This window comes from Podarcis liolepis (assembly GCF_965112155.1).
Source record: "Podarcis liolepis genome assembly, chromosome: 7".
Classification (NCBI taxonomy): Eukaryota; Metazoa; Chordata; class Lepidosauria; order Squamata; family Lacertidae; genus Podarcis; species Podarcis liolepis.
The window spans coordinates 22,126,212-22,151,418 of record NC_139561.1 but is presented as its reverse complement, the minus strand read 5'-3'; the positions used below and the strand labels follow the sequence as shown (position 1 = coordinate 22,151,418).

The window sequence follows — 25,207 nt, the reverse complement described above, 5'->3', positions numbered from 1 at the left end:
GGGGTACATTCACGTCCAACTCTATGAGACTATGTACTTCCTACCTCGGAAGTTGACTGTTAAGTGCGTCACTCTGCACTTTTTGGTAAAAAAAAAAGTCTATATGCCAGTTTGGCGCAGGTTGTAGGCAGCTGAGTGCGACCGCCGGGCGCATGCGCCCCTCGACCCAGGGCTGCGTTCGGCGTTTGTAGGCGCGACCGGCCAGGTGAGTTTGCAAAGAAAGTGGCGGCAAGCGGGGGTGGAGGGTGGGGTGACGACTCCTGTTGCCATGGAGACAAGGAAAAAGGGGTCGGGGTGTTCCGGGGGGGGTGCAGAAACGCGGAAGAAGCGCGTGAGGAGAGGAGGCGGGTCGCTCGCCCTCCGCCTCGCCTCCCCTGCGAGGTTGTTTTGAGGAGAAGCTGGGGGGGGGGGCCAAGGAGGCCACCTGGAGCTCCTCGAAGGAAAGCGGGTGCACGTGTGAATGAGCAAGTAGGGGTAGAACAAATAACTAGGCATGCGCGGGGTTGTGTAGGCGGAAAAGTTGCTTTATTAAGAAGAACAAGTGGAAGCTCAAGCGTGGTACAATGGTAAATAATTCCCAAAGGTGGCTTGTTACGGTCAGGGCCGGATTTAGGTTTGATGAGTCCCTAAGCTACTGAAGGTAATGCGGCCCTTTATATGTCCAGCTGTCCTTTGTCAGCAACAAATTGTCACTGGTTTTTTGTGTTGGATATATGCTGTACGGTAATTTATGGACCTAATAGGTATCTAAAGCCATTTGCACATAACAAAATATGTATTTTTTTGGAAATGTACATCCAGTTGTTGTTTCCCTTTAAATTTTTTGGGGCCCCCAAAGAGAGTGGGGCCCTAAGCTATAGCTTGTTTAGCTTATATGTAAATCGGGCATTGGTTATGGTTTATGGTGCTTAACAAAAGCCTTCCAGTGTTTTCGGAGTGCTGTGCCCATGCAAGCCCCCAAAGTTGAAAAGGGCATTGCTTTCCATGCGGAAGGTCCCAAGTTCAGCTTTTATGCTGTGAACTGCCCAGAGATCTTTGAGCGAAGGATGGTATGCAAATTTAATAAACGTATAAAGATAAATGAAATCCCCGGCACCTCCAGGAAGAATCTCCTGGCTGAAACCTTGTGTGGGGCTAATGGGAGCCCGAAATGTACAGAAGGGCATGATTTTGAACGGAGGGTTGATATCTCCGTTAGTAGAGCATAACTCTTAAACCGAGGGTCATGGGCTCAAGTCCCATGTTGGGAGAAAGATGGGGCTGGACTAGATGACCCTCGTGACCCTTTCCAACGCTACGATTCTATGGTTCTGTAATCTGGAGGGAGCCAGGTTGGCAAAGCCCTGGCATAGAGCGTTGGTCTTTAGCCGGTAGGCCAGGACCCAATGCCAGGTAATGGCTTGGTCTGAGGTGAGTTACAGCAGCAGCACTGCCACCATACAAATTTATTTGTTATCCTTCAGGACGTCTTGAATTAATCTTCTGCATAAGATTCTGAAGCTGTGACACCATTGGGGAACACTTATGGGATCTCTGAAACGGCTCCCATTGCAGCTGGACTTTGGAGGTTTAACCCAAGCCGTTTAAAGATGCCTGAAATAAAAGTCACTCCCTTGGGTGAGTAACATAAATGTTGGCACTTATGCCAAAAAATGGAGGGGTGCATTCTTGGAGTTTAGGGTCCTCAGTCTGCCCAAGTTGAGGCACTGAGCTCCATTTTTAGGAATGGTAGGTGTGCTGACAGTGATTCTAGGTGGTATAGGTCAGGCATGGGTAATGTGGGTCCCTCCACTATTCATCACATAAGTGTAAATTTTCTAAAGAGTTCCATTTCTGAACTACAGATTGCTGAGTGGCAATCAACAAATACGAAAAGGATCCAGGGGTTGTAGTAGACCATAAGCTTAACATGAGTCAACAGTGTGGTGCAGCAGCATAAAAGCTAGTGCTACTCTAGGCTGCCTCAGCAGACATGTAGTGTCCTGATCAGGCATAGGCAAACTTGGCCCTCCAGATGTTTTGGGACTACAACTCCTATCATCCCTAGCTAACAGGACCAGTGGTCAGGGATGGTGGGAGTTGTAGTCCCAAAACATCTGGAGGGCCGAGTTTGCCTATGCCAGGTCCTGATCAAAGGAAGTAATAGTACCACTCTATTGTGCCTTGGTCAGCCCACACCTGAAGTATTGTGTCCAGTTCTGGGCACCACAATTTAAGAAGGATATTCACAAGCTGTAATGTGTGCAGATGAGGGCATTGGGTATGTTTAGCCTGGTAAAGAGGAGACTGGGAAGATATAACCATCTTCAAATATCTCAAGGGCTGTCACACGGAGGCTGTAGCAAGCTTGTTTTTCCTGCTGTGGAGGCCAGGACCCAAAACAATGGCTTCAAGAGTCAGACTTATTTGAACGAAGTTCTTGGTGGATTTGAGCCCAGAAGTCCTGCATAGGTGGACATGACCACCAAAGATGTGCTATGTGACCTTGCAGGTGCACCAGCAGAAATGCAGCACCTCTGTTAAGACTGAAGGCCATTCAACTCACATATTTTTATGTTTTGCCTTTTCAGGAGCTGGCCAAGATGTAGGCCGGAGCTGCATCCTCGTGTCCATTGCAGGGAAAAATGTCATGTTGGATTGTGGGATGCACATGGGCTATAATGACGATGTAAGTGTGATGGGCAGGCCTTGGCCTAGGTGGCAGTTTCAGATTTGACTTGGCATTGCCCCAAAGTGCACATGGAGGGTTTAGCTTGGAGTGTGGGAAGGTTGTAGAGCAGGGGTGGTGAACAGCAGACCCAGGAGCGGCCAGATGTTGCCCTCCAGGCCTCACTGGTCCTGCTTCACACTCTACTTGAGTGTTTTTCCATGGGTAGAACCTGCCCTTGAACTCTTGCTTGCCTGGATGTTAGATAGAGGGGGTCATGTCAGTGTGTGCAGAAAGTAGCCTATGGAAGCAAGGAAAAACATGCATAATATTATTTTCATGCCACCTTTCCACCATTCAAACCATGCTCCAGGTCCCTTACAACATGGGGAAAAAATACATAACTACAACAGAACCAAATACAGATAGGTAGCCGTGTTGGTCTGCCATAGTCAAAATAAAAAAATTCCTTCTAGTAGCACCTTAAAGACCAACTAAGTTAGTTTTTGGTATGAGCTTTCGTGTGCATGCACACTTCTTCAGATACCAATATCTGAAGAAGTGTGCATGCACACGAAAGCTCATACCAAAAACTAACTTAGTTGGTCTTTAAGGTGCTACTAGAAGGAATTTTTTTATTTTGAACAGAACCAAAGTAATTCTAAATAATAAATAAAACATTAAAAAAATACACAACCAAAGTCAACAATTTCCATATAAATCACAAAGATCTAAAATGAAGATACAAAAAATACTCAACACCACCCAGCAGCAACACTCCCCCCACAAAACTTCCTAAACTGGAGTCAGCCAGGACCCCACGGTCCCATGCCAAGTGGAAAAAAGCCTGCAGGACAGGGAGCAGGTATTCCAGAACTCACAGCCAAATAATATAGGTTGTTGCTGCCTTTTGCATCTGGCACCCGCCCACCCCTGGTATGTAGCCCTTGCAAGGTTGCCCAGAAGGGAATGGGGTCCTTGGACTGAAAAAGGCTCTTAGCCCTGCTGTAGAGAGAGGTGTGAGCAGCAACTGTTCCACAAGAAGAATTGCTTTCCTTTCCAAACTCTGTAGTCAAAGTAGGATAGCTCCCTGGAGATTACTGTTGGGTTGTGGTCTGTACACTCCACTTGGTGACTTCAGGGAGACCCCCCCCCTTAACTTGGAAGGGGTGGCGCATGCAAGCAAAGAATTCTCCCTTGCAGCCCCAGACCTTATTGGGCAAAAACGAACAGTGGGAACTGGAACTTTGCTGAATGTAACATGGAAGAACACGTGTTGTGCCTGCAGAAGGTTGCAGATTTGAATCCCTGTCCCCTGGTTTGTTTGGTTTTGTTTGTTTGGTTTTAGGATCAGGTAAAGGCGATATAAAATGTTGCAGGTGCTGTACAGAGGTGATTCATTTATTTCACAAAACCTCCATGATTCTTACTAGAGCAAAATACTTCTAAGTGATTTAAAGCAGACGCACAATTAAAGCACAAGGCAGTCCATGACTAGACTCACAACCTGATATCAACAATAGAAAAGAAGAGGGAAGAGGAAGGAAGTCAGATAGTGACTTACATCATCCCCTAGCAGCCCAAGGCCACAGCTGGAAAACATCAACAAGAAACCATCTCAGCTGAAAGCAGTTTGGAATAAAATGGCTTCTAAAGTGTGTTTTTGAAAGCCAGAACTGAGTATGGCCAACTCTATATCCCTAGGAAGGGAGTTAACACACTTTGGGAGCCACCGCTGAAAAAGCCCTGCCTCTTCTGCTCACCAATATAGAATCAGAGAATTGGAAGGGACCCTGAGGGTCATGTAGTGCAACCTCCTTCTGTTTGCTTTTATACTGTACGTTTCTGTGTTTTTATATTGCAAATTGCCCTGTGGTCTTCAGATGAAGGGTGGTATAGAAATTAATAAATAATAGTGATAAATCCTGCAGTGGAGGAATATAAATGATCTTAGAGTTTATTGGCCGCTAAGAATGAACGAATGATCTTGGAACGTTCAAGGAGGGCCTCCAAAATTGATCTTGAAGTCTGGGTGGGTTCTGAAGAAGCAGAAATCTTCGGGTGTTCTGTGCACACATGGGCACTTCCTGGGCATGCCAGATGGTGTAAGCCATCTGGAACACCAAGTCTCTTGTGTTTTGCAGAGGCGATTTCCTGACTTCTCCTACATCACTCAGAATGGAAGGCTGACTGACTTCCTGGACTGTGTCATCATCAGGTGGGTACCACCTTTGTCTTGTCTAGTGACATGTACACTGTTAACTTGCTTTGGGCTGCAACACACAAAGCTGTTTCAGGGCATCATGATTCCCCTGTTACCAATGAGTTAGGAGTATATATCCTATCAAGCTGCACAATTTGAAGTTTCAGTGAAGGGAAAAAGCTAATTTGAAAAAGCTAAAATTAAAAGCATGTGTGTGTGTGTGTCTATATATATATATATATATATATATATATATATATATATATATATATATATATATATATATGAATGAATGCAAAATAAGCATTTACAATCTGGTAAATCTGGAAGTGGAATAGAAGTGGAAGTGGAATAGGTCCTGGTTAGTTTTAGGCATTTTGGGGGGGAGGGGGTTTCATGTCAACGGGTAAATTAGGCACCTAATAATGTAGTAAGTTAAATGTAACTTTTAAGACACATACAAGTAGTTGTACAGTGGTACCTCGGGTTACAGACGCTTCAGGTTACAGACGCCACTAACCCAGAAATAGTACCTTGGGTTAAGAACTTTGCTTCAGGACGAGAACTGAAATCGCGCTGGTGGTGCGGCAGTAGCAGGAGGCCCCATTAGCTAAAGTGGTCTTCAGGTTAAGAACAGCTTCAGGTTAAGAACGGACCTCCAGAACGAATTAAGTTCTTAACCCGAGGTACCACTGTATATGAAGTTCAGGTTAAAAAAAAAAAGTTTTGCAACTACTTCAAATAGCTGTTGAGGCCCATTCTCACTTAGCGGGGATCAAAGGCCACCTTGAATTTTGCCCTGTCTCTTTGCAGCCACTTCCACTTGGACCACTGTGGGGCCCTTCCGTACTTCAGCGAGATGGTTGGCTACGATGGGCCCATTTACATGACCCACCCAACCAAGGCCATCTGCCCCATCCTCCTTGAGGACTTCCGGAAAATCACTGTGGACAAGAAAGGGGAGACCAACTTCTTCACCTCCCAGATGATCAAAGATTGCATGAAGAAAGTGGTGGCTGTCCATCTTCATCAGACAGTGCAGGTAGGGGGAGACAGCCTTGGGAGATGGGGACTCATGCCTGATTATTATAATTGTGTTATTAATCCTTATTATTCTTATTAATTACCTGCCCTTCACTCTAAGGTCTCAGTTGTGGGCACAACAATTAAACCACAATATTAAAAGTAGTTTAAAACAACTTAGAGTTGCTGAAGTAAGGTGGGTCCTAAAAATAGGTCGAGTAAAGGGGCACCATCAGCATTTGCAGTGAAGGTGCCAGGCACACCTCTGCAGGGAAGGAGTTCCACAACCTGGGGGCCACCACAGAGAATGTCCTTTCCTGGCCCCCCAGCTTCAGTTACGTAAGGCATTTCATTAGAAAGTTGTGCAATGAAAAGGTATCTGGAAAGCTAGTCAGGCTTTTCTTTTAAAAATGTGTTCCAAAGTAGAGAGATTGCTTGCTTTTGCATTATAGAATTAACACTTTGAAAGAATTATTGTTTGTACTTCATCTCATGAACATGAGAAGGGAGGTTTTTAATGACTGGTGCGTTAATGTATTTTTAATCTTTTGTTGGAAGCCGCCCAGAGTGGCTGGGGAAACCCAGCCAGATGGGTGGGGTAGAAATAATAATAATAATAATAATAATAATAATAATAATAATAATAATAATATAATTTGAAGTCTTGTTTATTCAGTTATATTTTACTCCAAGAAAACCCCTTTATCTTAAATGGAACCCAATAAGGCAGACACATATGTACAAAATAATTTTTTTAATGTCATCCCATTGAGATCCCGAGATGAAATTTTGCAGGTAGATCTTATATATTTTTTGAATAATTTTAATCATTTGTAATCACTTTTTAAAATTTAAAATTTTGTAACAAATTTAAAATTTAAAGTAAGCCCATCTTGTGACCTATCATATTAAAGCCCATGAAGTTCCGAAGAGATTGGTGTTTTTAGTTTTGACGTATCTTGACGCTGAGCTGGGCTGACCTTCTAAGGTGTGTGTGTGGTCCGACAAGGCCAAAATTGTCAATTTTCTGAAATTTCAAACCCTCATAACTCAAAAACAGGATGACATAGAAAGCTAAAATTTTAGATTTAAACTTAGTTTTGCCCATTCAACAAGTGTACAAAATACTAAGAAAATTGGATGGCATGAGGTAAAAAAGTTGGATCACTTGATATGTAGAATGACCCCACCGTAAAAATGATGCCAAATGAAAATGAGCTGCTGAAAAATTAAACAGCTGTGTTGGCCTGTCGGCATGAAAAGGTCTTTGAGAGAAGCCTGGAAGTCTAGTGAGAGTGCCTGCTGCATCTCTGTTGGAAGAGCATTCTGTAGTATGGGACCAGTAACACTAAACATCTGAGTGCTGGTGGAGGCAAGGGGGCCGACTATAACCATGCTCTTCTGAGTGATCAAGCTAAGATATAAGAACTCAGGTGGGTCCTTAAGGTATCCTGGGCCCATATTGCTCAGGGCTTTGCATATCATTACAAGATCTTTGTCGCCCGTGGGCAGCCAGTGCTGATGTCTTAGCAGAAGTGTCCCCTGCTGTCAGCCACCTTCCTCCATCAGCAATCTAGCCACTGCATTCTGCACCCACTGCAGCTTGTCATTTTACACAGGAAGGAATGCATTGTTCCCCCTGGCTCAGCATTGCCTGCACTGACTGGCAGCGACTCTCCAAGGATTTCAGGCAGGATTATCTCCTAGTCCTATCAGGAAATTCTGTGGATTGAACCCAGGGTCTTTTGCAGGCAAAGCAGACATTTTACTATTGTGCCACAATGCTTGCCCTTTTTTTATGCAGGTGGATGACGAGTTGGAGATCAAGGCGTATTACGCAGGGCATGTGCTTGGGGCAGCCATGTTCCAGATTAAAGTTGGCTGCGAGTCCGTCGTTTACACTGTAAGTGCCTGGCTGAATCTACATATACTGTATTTTCAGCTGAACATGCTCAGTTACTTGTGATGCACTGAAAATGTTTCCCCTCCCTTTCTCAAATTAGGGTGACTACAACATGACTCCAGACAGGCATTTAGGGTAAGTGTGGGAGAACACCAAGGCACTAAGATTCGCTCTTTCTCAAATGCCATTTTATGACACTCATTCATTTCTGTTTGTCCAAGTGGCCGGTGGAGAAGGCTTGGGCAACTTGATGAGAAACTAAAATTTTTGGAAAACCGTAGTCCAGTTTGTTTGTGGTTTGACCCCCAGCATTTGAAATTTGAATGCTTTAAATTTCTTGGCAGTTTTTAAGGTGTGTTTTTTTAAATCAACTGTAAAATATTGGAGGGCCTTTGAAGGGTTTTGAAGCTCTTCCCACATAACCTTTCCATGTTCCATGCGGCATTTGTGGCCCTCCCCATTTTATCCTCCCAACAACCCTGTGAAGTAGGCTGAGAGGCAGTGACTGGCTCAAGGCCCCGCCCAGAGAGGTTGATGACTGAGTGGGGATTTGAACCCTGCTCTCCCAGGTCCTAGTCCAACACTCTTAACCACTACACCACACTGGTAAGTAAGTGGTATAAACAACTAATAACAATCAGGATTAGCAGAGCAGGATTTACAGGGGGTAGGGAGGCATTTTATTTGAGTGTTGCTCTGTCGTGGTGGTGTTGAACCCCGGCTGGAACGCAAGGCCTGTGCTTTGTCCTTAGAGCTGCCTGGATCGACAAATGCCGCCCTGACCTGCTCATTTCCGAGTCCACTTACGCCACGACCATTCGAGACTCCAAGCGCTGCAGGGAGAGGGACTTCCTGAAGAAGGTCCACGAAGCCATTGAACGAGGTGGGAAGGTATGACTATCAGCCTGCCTTTCGGCTTCTAGGCTCCTCCGAGACACCCTGGCTGAAGTTTTCCAGTTAGCAGATCGGTCATAGCAGGCGAACTTCCCCTGAAGGAGACACTTCCCAGTTGTTACCACCTGTATCCTGTTTGTAATTTGTTAGCTGCTTTATTTAGCCAGAGTGACCCAAAGTGACTTAAGAACAACCAAGCCTAAAAACACAGGTACAAGGCGGGATTTAAAGGCCTCACCCTATTAAAGGAGCCATCGTTCAAATTCAGGGCCAAAAGACCATGTCCTTGCCAGGTGCCTAAAATAGAGAAGGTTGGTGCCAGGTGTATCTCCCTGGGCAAGCAGGGGATAGTTTGCAGCTGCCATTTCCCAACTGAACCCTTTGTTTCCTCTCCCAAAGGTCCTTATCCCCGTATTTGCTCTCGGACGGGCTCAGGAGCTCTGCATTTTATTGGAGACTTTCTGGTAAGGAGACAAGCCTCTTTCGCTCTCATTTAAAAAATGACTTGCTGCGTCGATGCCTGAGGGTCTCCTTGCTTGTTGAATGAAATCTCTCCCGCCCACCCAATATCTCATTGTCATCTTTATGCTCCCTTCTGCCCTTTCCTGGGCTTGTGAGCAAGTTGTGATCCTGGCAGCAGTACCAATTACAGGTCCTGGTGAGCCAGGAGCAGGGAACCCTTTTCGACCCGAGGTCCACGTTCCCTTCTGTGCAGCTTTCCAGGGGCCACATGCAAGTGGTGGGTGGGGACAGAGGCAAAACGTGGGCAGAGCAACCAGTACAAATGTTAACTTGGTACTGTAGGCTTGTTTCTACACACATTCAAGCCCAGCTCACACCATCCAGGCAAGCAGGGGGCATGATCAGAATTCAAGGGCACATTCCAGCCAGGTGTTAAGCAGAGCTAGTTGGGGGTGTGTGTTCTGCGGTGAGGGGGCATGGCCTGTGGAGCATTCCAAGGGCCAGATAAGAGAGGCCTGGAGGGCCACATTCAGCCCCCAGCCTTGATGCCCTCCCCTCTCCACTGTAAGCCATAGTGATGGATTCTCACTCCTTGGAGGTTTTTAAGCAGAGCTTGGACAGCCATCTGCCAGGGATTCTTTTAATTGTGACACCTGCATTGTAGGGGGTTGGCCTGGATGACCTTTGGGAATCTCTTCCAACTCTGCAATTCTATGAATGATTTACGTGAACACAGCAACAGCTCCGTGCTAGTGAGCAAAAGCAACAAACTACGGTGCTCTGCATTCCATCCAAACCAGGGATGAGCGTTTTTATCACACAAAGCAATTTGCGCTCTGAAACAAGTTGCAATCTCTGGTTCAGAAATAACACTAAGCCACGGTTCATAGCTATTTGCTCCTGCTCATCAGCAGAAAAGGAGCACATCAGCAGGGGCCTGTGCATTCCTGGTAAACCATCAAACCGTAGCTTACCATAATGTGCAACCCAGTGTGGTCACAAGTGCTGTTTTCAGCTTCCTGAGAATGTCAGGTTTTCAGTTGTTGTTTTTTTAAAGCAAAGCAACCTCGAATCACTATCCCTTGTCATGATGAAAATATGCTTCAAAATGAATGAGAGTTACAGGCCAAGACTTCAGAAGCCAGAGAGCTGTTTATAGAGGGTGGCTAAATGGATCTTTTTTCCCCACTGCCACCACTGTCATTTCCTCCCAAGGGAAAGAATGAACTTGAAGGCTCCCATCTACTTCTCGACGGGGCTGACGGAGAAGGCCAACCACTATTACAAGCTCTTCATCACATGGACCAACCAGAAGATCCGGAAGACGTTTGTCCAGAGGAACATGTTTGAGTTCAAGCACATCAAGGCCTTTGACCGGGCCTTCGCTGACAACCCAGGGCCAATGGTACGCGTGGAGGGAGGGGCATGTGTGTGTGTGTGTGATGGGGGATGGGCTCGATTTAATCATTTAAGTATTTATACCCTGGCCTTCTAGTGCAAATACACCTTTCAAGGCTGCTTACGACAGGGCAGTCAACCTTTTTCTGTAGAGAACTGCATTCTTTTGGAGTAAGTTTTCAGAGGCTGCAGGCAGTGGTAGAAAGAATCATAGGGAAATAGTGGGTTGGCCACTCCTTCTCTCTCACTCTCACACACAGATACATACCTTGCACTCACTCACTCACTCACTCTCTCTGACATGCCATTTTCTGTTTCCACCCCCTCCTTTTTTCTGCTGAGGTCCACAGCTTGCTCACCTGTGCCTTACACCACCACGGTACAATTTCATAAACAATGACATGGGCCTCCCCCCCTCTCTCGCCCCTGCTTTTTCTCCCTGCCCCAGTGGTCTGCCAGGAAAGGGTCAGATAGCCACTTAAAGGGTTAGCAGTGCATGGCTGGAAGATGCACTTGTAGGGAGGGAACCGGGCAGGTGATGATGGGTCAGGGCCAAGTCACTCAGGTCCCATTTTGACCCTTCCTGAAAATGCCATCTTGGATTAGATAAGAACCCACTTTCCCTTTTCTCTTCCTAAGGTTGTGTTTGCCACACCAGGAATGCTTCATGCTGGGCAGTCCCTCCAGATCTTCAAGAAATGGGCCGGCAACGAGAAGAACATGGTATGAAAATGCTCTTGACGAATACAGGTCTGCTGCTCCTTGTCATGGCCGTGGTTTAAGTCTGGATTCCCAAGCTTTTGAGCGCCACAACCCGCTTGGTTCCATAAACTCATGTCCAGTGCTCACTGCCCTATAAAAAGCATTATTCAGAATAGTGGTGTGCACAACCCACTAGGAAAGGTAGTAGCACAAAAAAATGTGCAGTTAATTGCACATTTATTCAAAGCCCAATTAACACTGTTTTGTTTAATTAATTCAACATTAATGCATTTGACCCAGTGGTACCAGCTTTTCAAAGTCCGATAGTCATTGATACCCCAGCATTACAATAACTCTGCAATATCCTTTAGTTTCTTTGAGTGATGGCAGCCAGAGCTGGACATCCTCTATGTTCGCTGAAGAAAGTGATGCAATCAGTCTTGGTTCCCTAATGCATCCTTTTGCCAACCTGGTGCCCTCCAGCCCCAGCCAATGCATTTCATTCTAGAATTGCAGCCCAGAACATTTGGAGGGCACCAGGTTGGCCAGGGCTGCCTGGACACTTGTGCCTGTGCAGTACCTGTGTGCTTGTGAAGATGCTTTTCTAAGCGTACACTTCCAACCAACACCCGAAGAGGCATGTCTAATAATCTAATACATAAAGTGTCTCCTAGATGTGGACACCTGCAGGTCTGTACCAGCAGAACACTAAGGTGATGGAGGAGACTGTAGCACACTAGGCTGCACATAGTTGTGTGCATGCCATTTTTCGCACACTCCTTCATGTTTAAAAGAAACAAAACTTTCCTGCTTTTCAGGTAATTCTGCTCCTGCTCAGAGAGCAGAATTGAACTTAGTGGACGTGACTCATTTAGGTCTACTTAGTGGATATGACTCGCTTAAGTCTACTAATTCGATCTGCTTTCAGTAGGGCTTAGTTTGACAAACCCCAAAGCAATCCTTCTGGTTTGGTTTGTTTTTTGTTTTTAAGTACCAGAAATTTGTGGTTTTTCTGGAATGACAGCTTCCCAAGAGAGAATTTGTGGGTGGAAATTTCAGCAATTCTAAGAACAGACCAGGTGTGTCGTACTCAAATATATTTGCGTATGAATTTTATTGGTAGCCCTTTAGGAAGGACAGAAGTCCTGGTGTGTTCCTTTTTATAATTAACTCCTGGAGAGCTGCTGCTGGTCAGTGTAGGTAATACTGAGCTAGATGAACCTTAGGTTGGACTTTGTATAAGGGAGCTTCCTACTTTCCTAGTTGTTAATAATAATCATAGTAAGTTACTGGAGAATCTGCCTCTCAAGAAGCATACAGATATTGTTTATTATTTTAATTTTTACATTTATATACCACTTTGATCTTCATGGCTGAGAAGGGATTTGAACCCTGGTCTCCCAGGTCATAGCTCGACACTCTAATCATTACATCACACTGGTTGTGCTTAGGTCGTCCGTTCCCCCCCCCCCCCAAAAAAATAACCCCACACCCATTTTGTCGCTCCTGTAACAAGCACAATTTCTTTCTGGTTTCTGTCTCCCAGGTAATCATGCCAGGATATTGCGTGCAAGGAACTGTCGGCCATAAAATCTTGGGCGGTCAGCGGAAGCTGGAAATGGAAGGAAGGCAGATTGTGAGTGGAAATGTTTCACAGGAGGGACCTTCCGCTGTGGCAGATTGGAGCTGCCCCTCCACTTTAATTGATTGAAAAGAAAGGGAGGGAGGGAGGATCTGAGGGGACGTGCAGTAAGAATACATTCTGAGGCAGCCGCCTTCATTCCCTGTACATGTCTTTCTGGCCCCCAGCTGGAAGTGAAGATGCAAGTGGAGTACATGTCCTTCAGTGCCCATGCGGATGCCAAGGGCATCATGCAGCTCATCCGCCAAGCGGAGCCGCGGAACGTCCTCCTGGTCCATGGGGAGGCGAAGAAGATGGAGTTCCTGAAGCAAAAGATTGAGCAGGAATTCCGTACGTAGCCTTCCCACTGTCTTGTGACCCTTCCCACAGAGGGACCTGGGGCCTTTCCCCATGCTTGTTCCTTCACCTCACGAGGTTCTCATGTGTTCTCGGAACAGCTCCAGAAAATCCTTTTCCCTCTCTGTCGAAAGAAAGAAAGAACCATCCAAGGAATTGCTCTTTGTTATGGATTCCTTAGGGGGGAAGTGGTGTGCTTTAGATGCATGGCGTGGGCGTGACCTTGGGTTACCTCTCTAGGAATAAGTGAACACGCAGCAGTTGACTGGCTATGTTTTCTTGCAGATGTCACCTGCCACATGCCTGCCAATGGGGAGACGGTGACGGTTCACACCAACCCCAACATCCCTGTGGACGTTTCGCTCGGGCTGTTGAAGAGGGAGCTCACCATAGGTAAAGTCCTGGGTGCACAACTCATCTCGAACATTTTTAAAGAAATACTATTTATTAAACATATTTACAAATCTGTACAGCAGGGTTCAGCCCAAGTACCACATGTCCTTCTGGGGCAGGGGTGGGGTAAGAGACACAAGTGGGCCTAGCAGCAAATTTGAACCCTCCCTTTGCGTAGTAGGCTAGCTAGGGTTGCCATGTGTCCTCTTTTTCCAGGACACGTCCTCTTTTTCAAGGGTAAAATTTCTGTCCAGGTGGATTTTTTAAATTTGCCAAAATGTCTCTGGCTATACTTTCTGGATGAGACATAGACATAACTGCTGGTTGAAGATTTGCTTTCCTCTTCTCCTGCCTCCCTCAGCAATATATCACAGCTTCTATAGCCTGCATATAGTAGGGGTATTTAAAATGAGAGTCGTCATAGCGTCCTCTTTTAGATACACCCTCAAATGCCCTTCTTTATCCCCCATCCTGGCAAAAACAAGAGGGTGCAAAGGTGGGTTTGTGAGGGGTGTGGCCTGGAAGGAGCCCAAAGGCCAGTTAAGAGAGGCCTGGAGGGCTGCATTTGGTCCCTTGACCCAGAGGTTTCTCATCCCTGCTGTACTGATACTGGGTTGGGGAGATACCTACAAGCACTGCTGTTTGTAGGCCTGATATGTTTTCATGTGGCTGCTGGAAGATGGTTGGGGCCACCACCAAAAGGGCAAAGCCAAAGAAAGCAAAGCCATGCAGGTGATCAAGAGAGCCATTTATCAAGCCTGCGTATGTTGGGCTTTCCATGTTGTGGGTCAGATATTTCTATTCCATGTACGGTGTTGAGTCAATGTGTGTCTGGCTTGGGGTAGGGACCTTTGGCCCTACCACGTGTTGTTAAACTACTAAGAGCCCTGCTGGATCAGGCCAATGGCCCACCTAGTCCAGCATTCTGTTCTCACAGGGGCCAGCCAGATGCGCAATGGGAAGCTTGCAAGCTGGACATGTGGGCAACACTACTCTCCCCTCCTGCAGTTCCCAGCCACTGATACTTGAAGGCATATTGCCTCTGACAATGGAGGTAGAACATAGCCAGTGTGGCTGGTTCCACCAGTGGCCTTGTCCTCTGTGAACTTCCCTAATCCTCTTTCAAAGCCATCGAAGTTGGTGGTTATCACTGCCTCCTGCTGAAGAGACTTCCATAGTTTAACTATGCCTTGTGTGGACAAGTCCATTAGTGTGCCCTGAATCTTCCAATGTTCCGCTTTGTTGGATGTCTGAGTTCTAGTGCTATGAGGGAGGGAGAAGAACTTCCCTCTTCTGGCTTGCTGGAGCCGGGAGTTGTAGTTCAGCAACATCTGTAGGGCCAAAGTTTCCCCACCCCTCAGCAGATGGGCCCTATCCTGCTAGTAATCCTAGTGTAATTCAGTTTTACTTGGGTAAGTCCCATGCTGTCATCAGATGTGAAGCTAATGGACAGAGCGCAAGCATGAAAAATAATCTTGCACTGCATACAACTCCTTTCTACAATGCCACACAGGTCCTCTTCTTGAGTTCTGACACCAACCTGTCCCTCTTTTTTCTGTTCCCTGTGGAAGTGCCCAAATTGCTTAGGCCGCCTCCTTGTATGTTGAAGGAGACCATTCCCCTCTGCCCCAGCCTTCCCAAGCAAATCTTTCTCTCTCCTCTTTTGGGTGGTGCTGTATTTGAGATACCCAGAGGACTACAGGCAGTTGGTGTTCTTTCAGAACTCATCTCTACAGTCCACGAGGACTAGAACCTTACTATTGAACTACACTAACATAATTTTTTTAATTGAAATGGCTTCGGTTGTGTGGTGGGATTAGAAAGTGCAAGCGTCTGGCCCTCCTTGGTAGTGGAGACGAGCCATGCTACTAGCAGTGCCCAGCTAGCCCCATGGCCCCATCTTCTTTTGCTACCAGCTGTAAATTAAGCTGGTATTGCTGGCTGATTGCAGTAACACCCTGTGACATCTTCTGGGACTAGCAGTTCTTCTGACATTAAAACCTAGGAAGGAAAATGTGACGCTAAAATTGGACCACTGCGGTAAGAGTGCAGTAATTTAGCACCTCTGAGTAACACACGCAGAGGCTTTTGATTGTGGTGTTTGTTTCCTGTTTGCAGAGGGGTGCTGCAGAATGGGTGGCTGTGGTCCCTTTCCTGTCCCTGTAAATAAATGAATGACTGTAGGGCCTGGTGACGTACACAACAAGGAATATCTGGAGGTGGTGGGGGAAAATTGAATGGTTGCTGACTGCCTTCCTCTCTTCTCTTTGTTTCCAATATCCAGGGCCCTTGCCAGACTCCAAGAGGCCGAAGCTCATGCATGGGACCCTGATCATCAAGGACAATGTAAGTGGAGGCAGGTTGGGTGGGTGAATAGGATTCCTGGCCGATAGAATGGTTTCTGTGGTGGGCTTGGCAGAAAGGTCCCCCATCTACCCAGAACTCTGCCTAGTAGTCTCCCTCCATTCTTGGAACCCCTCAATGGTTTACGTGGAGGAAAGGCCCTTTTCACATATAGGTTACTACCACATTGTAAACTGGAAAGTTAAAACTGCACTCTTAAGGAGGCTTCGTTGAAATAAGGTTTAAGATGCATTAAAATCAGTAGTGTTTACTTCCACAATTATATGTTTAGGATGGGAGCATTAATGTGAAATGATGTTTCAGAAGCCTAAAATGTGCCTGCCCTCTTCAATATTTTTATTTTGGTGCTGCCACTGAGATCAGGAGGTTTCCCTGTTGTGTAGAATTCTTCACTGCCACCACCCCAGCTGCAGTACATTGTTCAATCTGTGCCTTGTGCCTCTCTCTAAAAAGTAAGACAAGCCTGCTGGATCAGACTGACAGCCCAGGTAGTTCAGCATGCTGTTCCCTGGCTGTCCAGATTTCTCAGGAGGAAGCCCAAAAGCAGGTCCTGTGCATTACTTCTCTCCCTTCCTCCTTCTCTGGGCAGAGCTTCCGCCTGGTCTCTCCCGAACAAGCACTCAAAGAGCTGGGCCTGGCGGAGCACCAGCTGAGGTTCACCTGCCGCATCCACTTCCAGGACCCCCGCAAAGAGCATGAGACAGGACTGCGTTTATACAACCACCTGAAGACGTAGGTACACCAGACTGTGTGCAAAATGGCTTGAAGGAATGCTTTGGCTCAAGGCCTGCTTTGTGCTTCCTTGGAAAGGTGGGAGGTGGGGCCACAAGATAGGGAAGAGCCCTAGTTTGAATAAAAAATGGTTGACTGAGCAGTCACAGAGTTGGCTGTATCTCATTCAGGACCTCCTGCTTAGTGTGCCTAGTGGAGGATAGCCTAGCCAACAGCCTCCTGAGGCAGCCTGTTCCCTTTGCTGAGCAGCTCTGTCCATTGGGCAGTTTTTCCTTCACTGCTGAGCCAAAATCTTGCTTCCTTGCCATTTTCATTATTTGTTCTAGTCCTGTCCTTGGATTAGGAACAGAGAATTCGGACCTCACAGCTAGGAATGTTGGAATTCTTATCCTCGAGGGACTATGTAATCTGAACATGCATTTTGGTTTTGTTAGTTAGGAGAGCAAGCACTGAATATTACCAGCCCCCAGCAAAGAAAGAAAAGAAAAATTGCGCCTTATTTGTCTATGTTTGCTGCTGAGCACAGTTTCGTATACATCTTCCCAGCCTTGCAGATTAGGAGCTTGCTTTCTTTGGCAGAAAGGTGAAACTCACATTCCCAAAATTCTGCACTCAGTACTGTAATCTGTCCAATGTACCAAAGTTGTAGATTAGTGCAGACATGCTGCTTTGATCTTAGTTTCTAACACACTTATTTTTTAAAAAATCAACTAGTTAAGATTCTAACTCTCATTGTTTGTACAGAAGAGGTTACCAAATAATTCTAGGCTATTTGAAAGGTTAAGTAATATTTTGCCCCCAAAATTGTTAGACCAATCACAAAATGCATTTTAGGATCTCTTTTCCTAGCTGCCAGCTGCCCCAGGAGAGGAAAGGAAGCTGCTTGTGGTGATATTCAACATGTTATTGTTGTTGTTGTCCCCCCCCCCCCCCCAGTTTCCTGAAGGACTATTCTGTTCAACACCTCTCTGACACCTCCATAATGGTCGAGTCCATCCTGATCCAGGTTACAGTGCAATCGGAAGATCCTGCAACTAAACTGCTGCTGGTGTCGTGGACATATCAGGTGAGGTTTCTTTTTTACACATGTTATCACACTCCTGGCTTTCAGAGTCCCTTGCCCCTTTCCACCTTAGCAAGGGGCTATAGCAGACCCAGAGACCCTCCAGATGTTGCTGAGCCCCAGTAAGTGTGGCTAATGGCCAAGGGGATGAAGGGAGTTGGAGTAAACAGCATCTCGAGAGCACCCCTTTGACAATCCCTGCAGGCTGCAGCCTTTGTAAACAGAAGCTTTCCAGCTCCAGAGGTGTTGACAGACCCTCCTGGAATTTCCTTAAGGCCATCTAAACAAAATGGTTCTGCAACACAGCTGGAGGAATGCAGGAAGTTATAGCGGGGCAGTATTTTTAATTTAAGGCAAGCGGGCTTCTAGGGCTGGGCGACGGCAGGTTTCTAACATTGCGATGTATCACCAGCCAAACACTGCAATCTGGCGATACACCGCAGTGTTGGAACGGAGGAAGGAGCAAGCTGCATTAGCCCCAGCCCTGTGAGGTGTGGGGTGAAACCGCTGCTGCTCTTGCTGAGCAGGCTGAGGCAGTTTCACCCCAGCACCTCGTGGGCCCAGGAACAAGGCAGCTTGCTTCTCCCTCTGTTAAACTCCTCCACTGAGGTGTGGGCAGCTGCCCGCCCCTCAGCAGATGAGGCCTGGGCGATACATCACTGAGTATGAGGGACCAACAGCAATGGCAGTTTCACTAGTGATATACCGCCAAGTGAAACCACCATCCCACTCTGCCCTCATAGGTGCAGAGAGAGAAACAAGCTTCATCGGCAAAGTGTAATACAGCATGTTCCTCCCTCACTTCTTTAAACTGCTTGGCTGAGGAGTATGCCACTGTCCTCGCCTCGGCCAAGTAATTTTAACCAAGCCTGCCTTGTACGCAAGCAGGAGTGGGATCGCGGCTGGGGAGGTGCAGGCTCCATTCTTCTCCATTGAGAAGAACTTCTCAACGGAGAAGTTTAAAAGAGCCTGCATCCCACCGCGTGGGGGCTCCTTGCTTCCACCCCACAAGGGATAGGAGGAGCCAGCAAGGTAGCTTACCCATCCCTCACGCCTGCAGAAGGAGCCTCAAGGCCCCTGCCAGCATTTGGGCTTGCTCAGCTGGGGGATAGGAGCCTTTTTGCCCCCCAGCTAAGCAGCAGGCTCAGACCAGCTGCATTGGCCCTGGCCTGCAAAAGTGAAAGCTAAAGCAGTTTCACTCTGGCAGGGGGCAATACAGCTTGTTTCAACATTGGTGATACATCATGATGTTGAAAACCTGTCGCCCAGCCCCTACAGCAGAGCAGCAGGTCTCCTTAAACCACCTGCCTCTCAAGGCAATTTGAGCTGGCGATATGCGGCTCCCCCACCCATTGCCAACACAGGGCACCTCCCTCCCATCTGCCTGCAAGCAGACAGGAGGAGTGAGTTGCATTGTGCTGCGAGCTGTGATGTATTTGCCAGCTCAAAAAGTCTGAAAGTGGTATCGTGGTGTGAATGTACAGCCTTAGCTTCTACTAACCAAAAAATATGGATTTTGGTTGCAGGATGAAGAAATGGGTAGCTACGTGACCTCCCTGCTGAAAAAGGCGCTGCCTCAAATCACGGCATGAGTCTCCAGGAGATAAAACCCTGGAACATGTAAAGAACAATGTAAATACTTAAGTCTGTGTGTGTTTTTAACAAATTAAAACGCAAGGAATTTTAGTATTTAATATTAGTGGCCTTTATTGTCACAGGTGGCATCTGCAGTAACAACTCCAAGTAGTAGGCTTTTTTAAAAAATCCAAAAATAGGTAGTAGTCCCTTCACAGTGAATGCAAACTGTGTGTTTTTTCTAAAGGAGGCCAGTTTACCAGGATTGTTAGCTCCACACCCAACCCAAGTCATCTCACCTGGGCGATACCTGGTTTTCAACATCGTGATACATCAGCAGCTAAAGACCACGATATTCTGATATACCACAATGTCTGGAATGTATCTCAGCTATTTCTTCCTCCCCACCTTAGGGGAGGAAGAAGCAGCCGAGATACATGTCCTAGCAGGGGTTCCTTAAACTGATCAGCTGGGGGGGGGGGACCTGGATGTCTCTCCAATGCGCAAGCAGGAGAAGCATCGGTGCTCTCCAAGCTGAGTAGTTCAAGGAAGCCGCAATGCAAAGGCTCCTGCAGACTGCTGCTTTCCTCCCAGGGCAGTCATTGCTCCAGGAGGAAAGATGCATCCTGCCCAGAGGTGAAGGCAATTTGAGTTGCCAATACATAATGGCTCCCCAGCTAACACCAGGACAGTGAGGAGTGCTGAGCTGGCAGCAGCCGGGGAGCCCTGATGTACTGGCAGCTCAAAAAGTCTGACACCGGTATCACAATGTGAATGCCATACTGGTCTCAGATAATGAATCACACAGCATCGTCCAGCCTACTCACCTTCGGATTCATTTCTGTGCGTTCTTGCCTTGTGATGGGGAAGGGAGTGCCGTTTGATGGTAGAGCACCTGCTTCACGGGCAGAGAAGGTGGCATCTTCTGTCGCAGGCATCTCCCACTTGAAGGAAAAAGGATCAGGGGCACCATAGCAGTCTGCCCAGTCAGGCCAGTGCCCATCAGAGCCTGGCAGTCTGTTCTCACAGTGGCCAACTAGCTGCCTTTTCTGAGAAGCCCACAAGAAGGATTCAAGACTATGGAGGAAGATGTTCGCAGGCAGGTGGGGGCTGGCTGAGAGAAAACTGAGAGCTGTGTGTGTCAGTTCCTCATTTCAACCTAATGGATCAGCCTTCACCAGTTTAATGTCTGGTCTATATTAAAAACAGAAGTGGGTACATATGCCCATGTTCAAAAGCAAACACACCCAACTCCAAGCCCTGTCCATCCAAAGGAAGCGTAAAAAAGTGTGTCTTCCTTTTTCATTTTGCAATGCCATGGTAGAGGAGCAAGGTGGGTGTGGGGGCACTTTGGCCCTCCAGATATTGCCAAATGACACCTCTCCTGCCCATCCCTGCTTCATTGGTCAGGGCTTGCTAGGACTGATGGGAGGTGCAGTTGAGAAACAGCCAGGGCGGGGGTGGCACAGGATCCCCATTCCAAGACAAGACCCATACTCAGCTACAGCCAAAGCAGCCTGGCCTTTGCAATTTTAGTCAACATTGCTGACCCACTTGGAAGCATATCATCATGGCCGAAAGGACTAGAAACGTGCCTTTTTGAAAATATAAAATCACGGGGCATGTATTCTGCATCTGGTATCACATTATGTGCTCCTGCAGAAACATGGCACTACTAATAATCTCTCTCAGGGGTCTTGGGTGGGTGGCAGAAAGAGAAAATCTAGGTGGCCACTGCAGCCTCTCTCAAAAAACTTAAGGATACATAACGCTAACCCCTCCTGCACAAAGCCCTCTACAGTTTCAGTTAAAGTTCCTTGGGTTTCTCACCGATATCATCTGAACCTGCTGCCTCCTTTCACCCCGCCTTGGTCCGGCAATGCGTAGGTTGGCGGGTGCGCAAGCGTCGCCTCGACGACCACAGATGGTGTAGACTTTTGTGGCCCTGGTCCTGAAGGGAAGTCTCCAGCGGCACCGCCTGCTGGCTGAGGTGAAGTAGTACAAGATGGGGTTCAGGCAGCAGTTGAAGCTGACTGAGGCCAGAGTGATGCGGCGCATCCTGTATATGACAAGGGCAAAGCGGCAGTCCTGGATCAGCCCAGCCCGCATGAGGAAGTGCAGCAGGTGGGTGAGGTGGTATGGGAGGAAGCAGGTGGCGCAGATGAAGAGGATGAGGTAGATGGTGCCCAGGGCCTTCCTCTTGCGGGTGCTGCGGGGGATGCGAGAGATGCGCCGGGCGATCAGAGGGTAGCTGATCAGGATGACCCCAAAAGGGACCACAAAGCCAAATATCAGCGCGCAGACGTTGTAGGGCATCATGCGCCCGGTCCACTCCTCCATCCCAAAACTCTCGAAGCAGACGGTCGCGTTGCTCCGTTTGAAGTTGAGGGGCCCCCCGAGGACCAGCGGGGCAGCGATGCTCACTGCCGTCACCCAGAGGACTGCAGCCACCAGCCCGTAGTGGGCGCCCTTGATCTGGATGTACACAAAAGGGTGCAAAACGGCCACGTAGCGGTCAAGGCAGATGCAGGTGAAGAAGGCGATGCTGAGGTAGATGTTGAGGAAGTACATGCTCCCTGTCAGCCGGCAGGCAATGTCCCCAAAGATCCAGTTGTTCCGGTTGAGGTGGTAATGGATCTTGAAAGGCAGGATGCAGACAAATAGGGTGTCCACCACGGCTAAGTTGACCAGGTAGACGTAGGAGCGAGGCAAGCTGATCACCTGGCAGGTCAGGAAGTGCAGGGCAGCTCCATTCCCCAGGAGGCCCAGGACAAAGACCGTACTGTAGACAATCGTGAAGAAGGAATACTGAAAGTCTGCTTGGAAGACGCACTCTACCAAACTGGCATTGGCAATGGTCTCATCAACGATAGTTGTGTTATCCATCTCTCTCTTTTAAGCTGTGGAAGTGTCTCCTCTTTTCCTAGAGATCAGCGGTCACTTTGCCTTCACATTTCCCAAGGTGGTACGTGGTTCAAAGTCAGAGCCTTGGGTCTTTAGCGGGCAGCTGGAGTTAAGGAGGTCTTTGTGGTGGGCTAAAGAGATGCAAGCCTTTTGCCTGTGAGCAGAGCTGACCCAGCGAAGAGCAAAACTGTTAAAGGAGAAAGAGAAGAATGTTAAGACGTTATCAAGAGGGCTGCAACTTTGCATCAAGCTAAGCTGCTTGGGCTCTGTGCTGCAATCTCAGTTTTACAGAATAAGCTTGATCAGGTCAAAAGCCCACCTAGTCCAGCACCCTGCTCTCACAGAGGCCAACCAGATGCCTCTGGGAAGCCTGCAAACAGGAACTGAGCACGACTCTCCACTCCTGTAGTTTGCAGCAACTGTCACTCCTCCATTAGTGGAGGTACAATGCAGCCATTGTGAAAGGTAGCCTTTGATTGCCTTCTCCAGCACAAACTTATCATTACACAGCTGAATGCAGTTGTAAGCTGAAGACTGCTAGATGGACCCCTCGGTCTGATCAATCTGGGGCCATGCCAATCATTTCTTCTAGTTCTGGTGTTCAGTGGGTGAGTGACGCTCTTAAACATGGACAAAACAGCCTCACCCATAAGGGGAGCTATCAGCAGGCATGGGGGGCCCCTCAAAATTAGACCACCAAGGAAGGGGACAAGATCCTAAGGGGCAAAGTGGTGTAGAGCCTGTATGCAGAAAGTTCCAGGCTCAATCCCCAACAGAAAATTCCCTGCATGAAACCCTCGAGAGCTGCTGCCACTGAGCCAGCTGGACCCATGGTCTGACTGCATAAGGCAGCTTCCTATCTTCCTAACTCCCCAAACTCTTGAATCAGGACTGAAGATGCTCAAAAGCTACAGAATGTTGACTAGGTGGGTGGGTTTTTTTTGAGAGGTGATGGAACAGAGTGACTGCAAACCTGAACAGAGAATCATAGAACTGTAGAGTTCTATGAATCACAGCTTCAGAATCCCTTGCAGAGGGTCATCAAACCTGCATTAAAAAAACTCCAAGGAAGAAGAGCTCACCACATCTATGGAGAGTCCACCCTTGTGTCATTCTAATGAAGTCCGACTTGCATTACATTAATGCATCACTATCTCTATCCACCTGCTTTATGAAGCAACCCATCAAATGGGTGAAGGGTTTGTGTGACAACTTACCAGTCTGTGTTATCCTGGGCTGCCAGTCTTCAGCTGTTGTACCACCAAGGACTGTTTCCTCTCTGAAGGCTCCTACTAACTCCACACCTCCTCTTGAACCTCAGATGGAGAGGAGCAGTCGGCACCTCCACATTTTTGCAAAGGGGAAGAGAAAAATAAAGTTCCTCCCACACTCTGTTTCGTCTTGAAAAGTCACAGGAAGTGGAGAGCGGAGTTAAAAAGCAACCTGCAAGCTGCATGCACAGCCAGCGGTGTGGGCACTGGCCCCCTCCAAAGGCACAGCGGTGCCTGTTCAGATTAGGGCACCTGGGTCAAAGCTGCTGGGCTGAATGTAGCTCCCTTAGATCGCGGCTGGGGCCTGCCAGGTGTTTAAAAACAAATATACCCACAATGTAACTGGCTGTGTTTAACTATATAAATTCTTTATACATCATATAAACATAACTCTTTTCACATTATCTAGTTGAGTAGAAGCAATTAAGGACCAACATTTAGAACAGGAAATACAAATAGATCAGTTCTTATATACGTAATGTCTAAACAGAAGCTTTTGTGTTCCACGTATGTACAAATGAATCGGTGGTTGTATAAAGAATTTATATAGTTAAACACAGCCAGTTACATTGTGGGTATATTTGTTAGTTGAATTTATGTAACTATTGGTTTGATAGTGTTGTGTACGGCATTTAAAAACAAGCACACACACTCTTTCCAATCAGTTTTGCAGTGCTCAGCCAGGAACCCAAAGCTGAGATTGACTAAGCCCATAGTGGGCTATTAGTAGCTCACCAGCAGGTTGTGTTTGGGTCAATAGGCCACCCATTGTGCAAGCCAGGAATCGGGACCACAGATAACACAAACCGCTAGTGCTGAGTTTCTAACTGGAAGCTTCACCTTATCTAATCTAGTTTATCTAACTTAAAATATTACTAAGATTATCTAACATAGCTGAACTAATTTGGCAATCTCTTCTCCCCCAATCTTCTAGACAAACGATGATCAGGAAATGTGGTCCACAAAACAGGATATAAAAAAACAATTTCTGCAAGATGCTAACAGTAGCTGCTTATTTTGCACAATCAAAATCAACATTTAGCCCTTTTATGTGGCACCCACATGGCTTCACGCATGCTATCTTGCTGTAATCCTCATAACGGCTCTCTAAGGTACGCCAGTAAGGATCACATCAGTTCTGCAGATGAGGCACAAAAGGCTTTGAAGTGAATGACTGCCAAAAAGGACCCCCTAGTGCAGGGGTCTGCAACCCGCAGCTCCGGAGCCGCATGTGGCTCTTTTACACCTTTGTGTATCCGGGGCGGATACTAGCAAGGGGAGGAGGCGCATAGTGCGCCCTGACACTCCCCACTGTGGCAGGCGCTGTACTGGCTGTGACGTCGCATGGGGGCAGTGCGTGCGTTAGTCACGCACCGTCCCGACGTCACCTTCCCGGTTTTGCAGCTCCCAGTTTTTTTTTCTTCGGAAACGGGTCCAAGTGGCTTTTTTTGTCTGAAAGGTTGCAGACCCCTGCCCTAGTGAGTTCCTGGCAGAGGCAGAGCTTAACCCCGAAACTGAAGCCACTCTGCTGCATCAAGACCTCACTGGCCAGGCAAGGCCCAGTCCGCCTCCTGTTACCAAGACAGCCCTGTCCTGTGTTTCCAAGCTTATCACTAGGGACTAGTGTGTTGTTCTAAAAGAATTAAACAGAGATTCTCAGGATGCCACGTTCTGTCTTACACAGCATAAAACAGC

General features: G+C 47.3%; 3 protein-coding genes across 5 annotated transcripts in view; 1 reads left to right on the top strand and 2 right to left on the bottom strand.

Moving 5' to 3' along the window:
- The first annotated feature begins 87 nt into the window (after positions 1–87).
- INTS11 (integrator complex subunit 11) lies at positions 88–19,456 on the top strand. Of its 2 annotated transcripts, none has more exons than XM_083513043.1 (18): positions 88–205; positions 1,464–1,617; positions 2,571–2,668; positions 4,792–4,865; positions 5,664–5,892; positions 7,678–7,776; positions 7,877–7,911; positions 8,529–8,667; positions 9,070–9,134; positions 10,348–10,537; positions 11,170–11,253; positions 12,779–12,868; positions 13,042–13,204; positions 13,496–13,603; positions 15,888–15,949; positions 16,557–16,699; positions 17,636–17,765; positions 19,289–19,456. In XM_083513043.1, the coding sequence occupies exons 2-18, from the start codon at positions 1,590–1,592 to the stop codon at positions 19,352–19,354; spliced, it is 1,803 nt and encodes a 600-aa protein (XP_083369169.1). In that variant the 5' UTR covers positions 88–205; positions 1,464–1,589; the 3' UTR covers positions 19,355–19,456. The 2 variants fall into 2 exon arrangements, with proteins under 2 accessions (XP_083369169.1, XP_083369170.1); XM_083513044.1 differs by lacking the exon at positions 88–205 and adding an exon at positions 210–640.
- PUSL1 (pseudouridine synthase like 1) overlaps positions 8,747–25,207 on the bottom strand; it is a 68,500-nt gene continuing 52,039 nt past the window's right edge. Inside the window, exon 9 of the mRNA XM_083513279.1 lies at positions 8,747–8,765. The gene's annotated coding sequence lies outside the window, so the exon portion shown is untranslated. The remainder of the gene's footprint in view (positions 8,766–25,207) is intronic.
- On the bottom strand, positions 13,197–25,118 carry LOC310711353 (lysophosphatidic acid receptor 6-like). Of its 2 annotated transcripts, none has more exons than XR_014528424.1 (4): positions 24,981–25,118; positions 23,459–24,703; positions 20,165–22,428; positions 13,197–13,334 (listed from the first exon to the last, which is right to left on the bottom strand). XR_014528424.1 is itself a non-coding variant. In XM_083513224.1 (4 exons), the coding sequence occupies exons 3-4, from the start codon at positions 22,221–22,223 to the stop codon at positions 13,293–13,295; spliced, it is 1,098 nt and encodes a 365-aa protein (XP_083369350.1). In that variant the 5' UTR covers positions 22,224–22,428; positions 23,459–24,703; positions 24,981–25,118; the 3' UTR covers positions 13,197–13,292. The 2 variants fall into 2 exon arrangements, 1 of the variants encoding a protein (XP_083369350.1); XM_083513224.1 differs by having other exon boundaries at positions 21,168–22,428.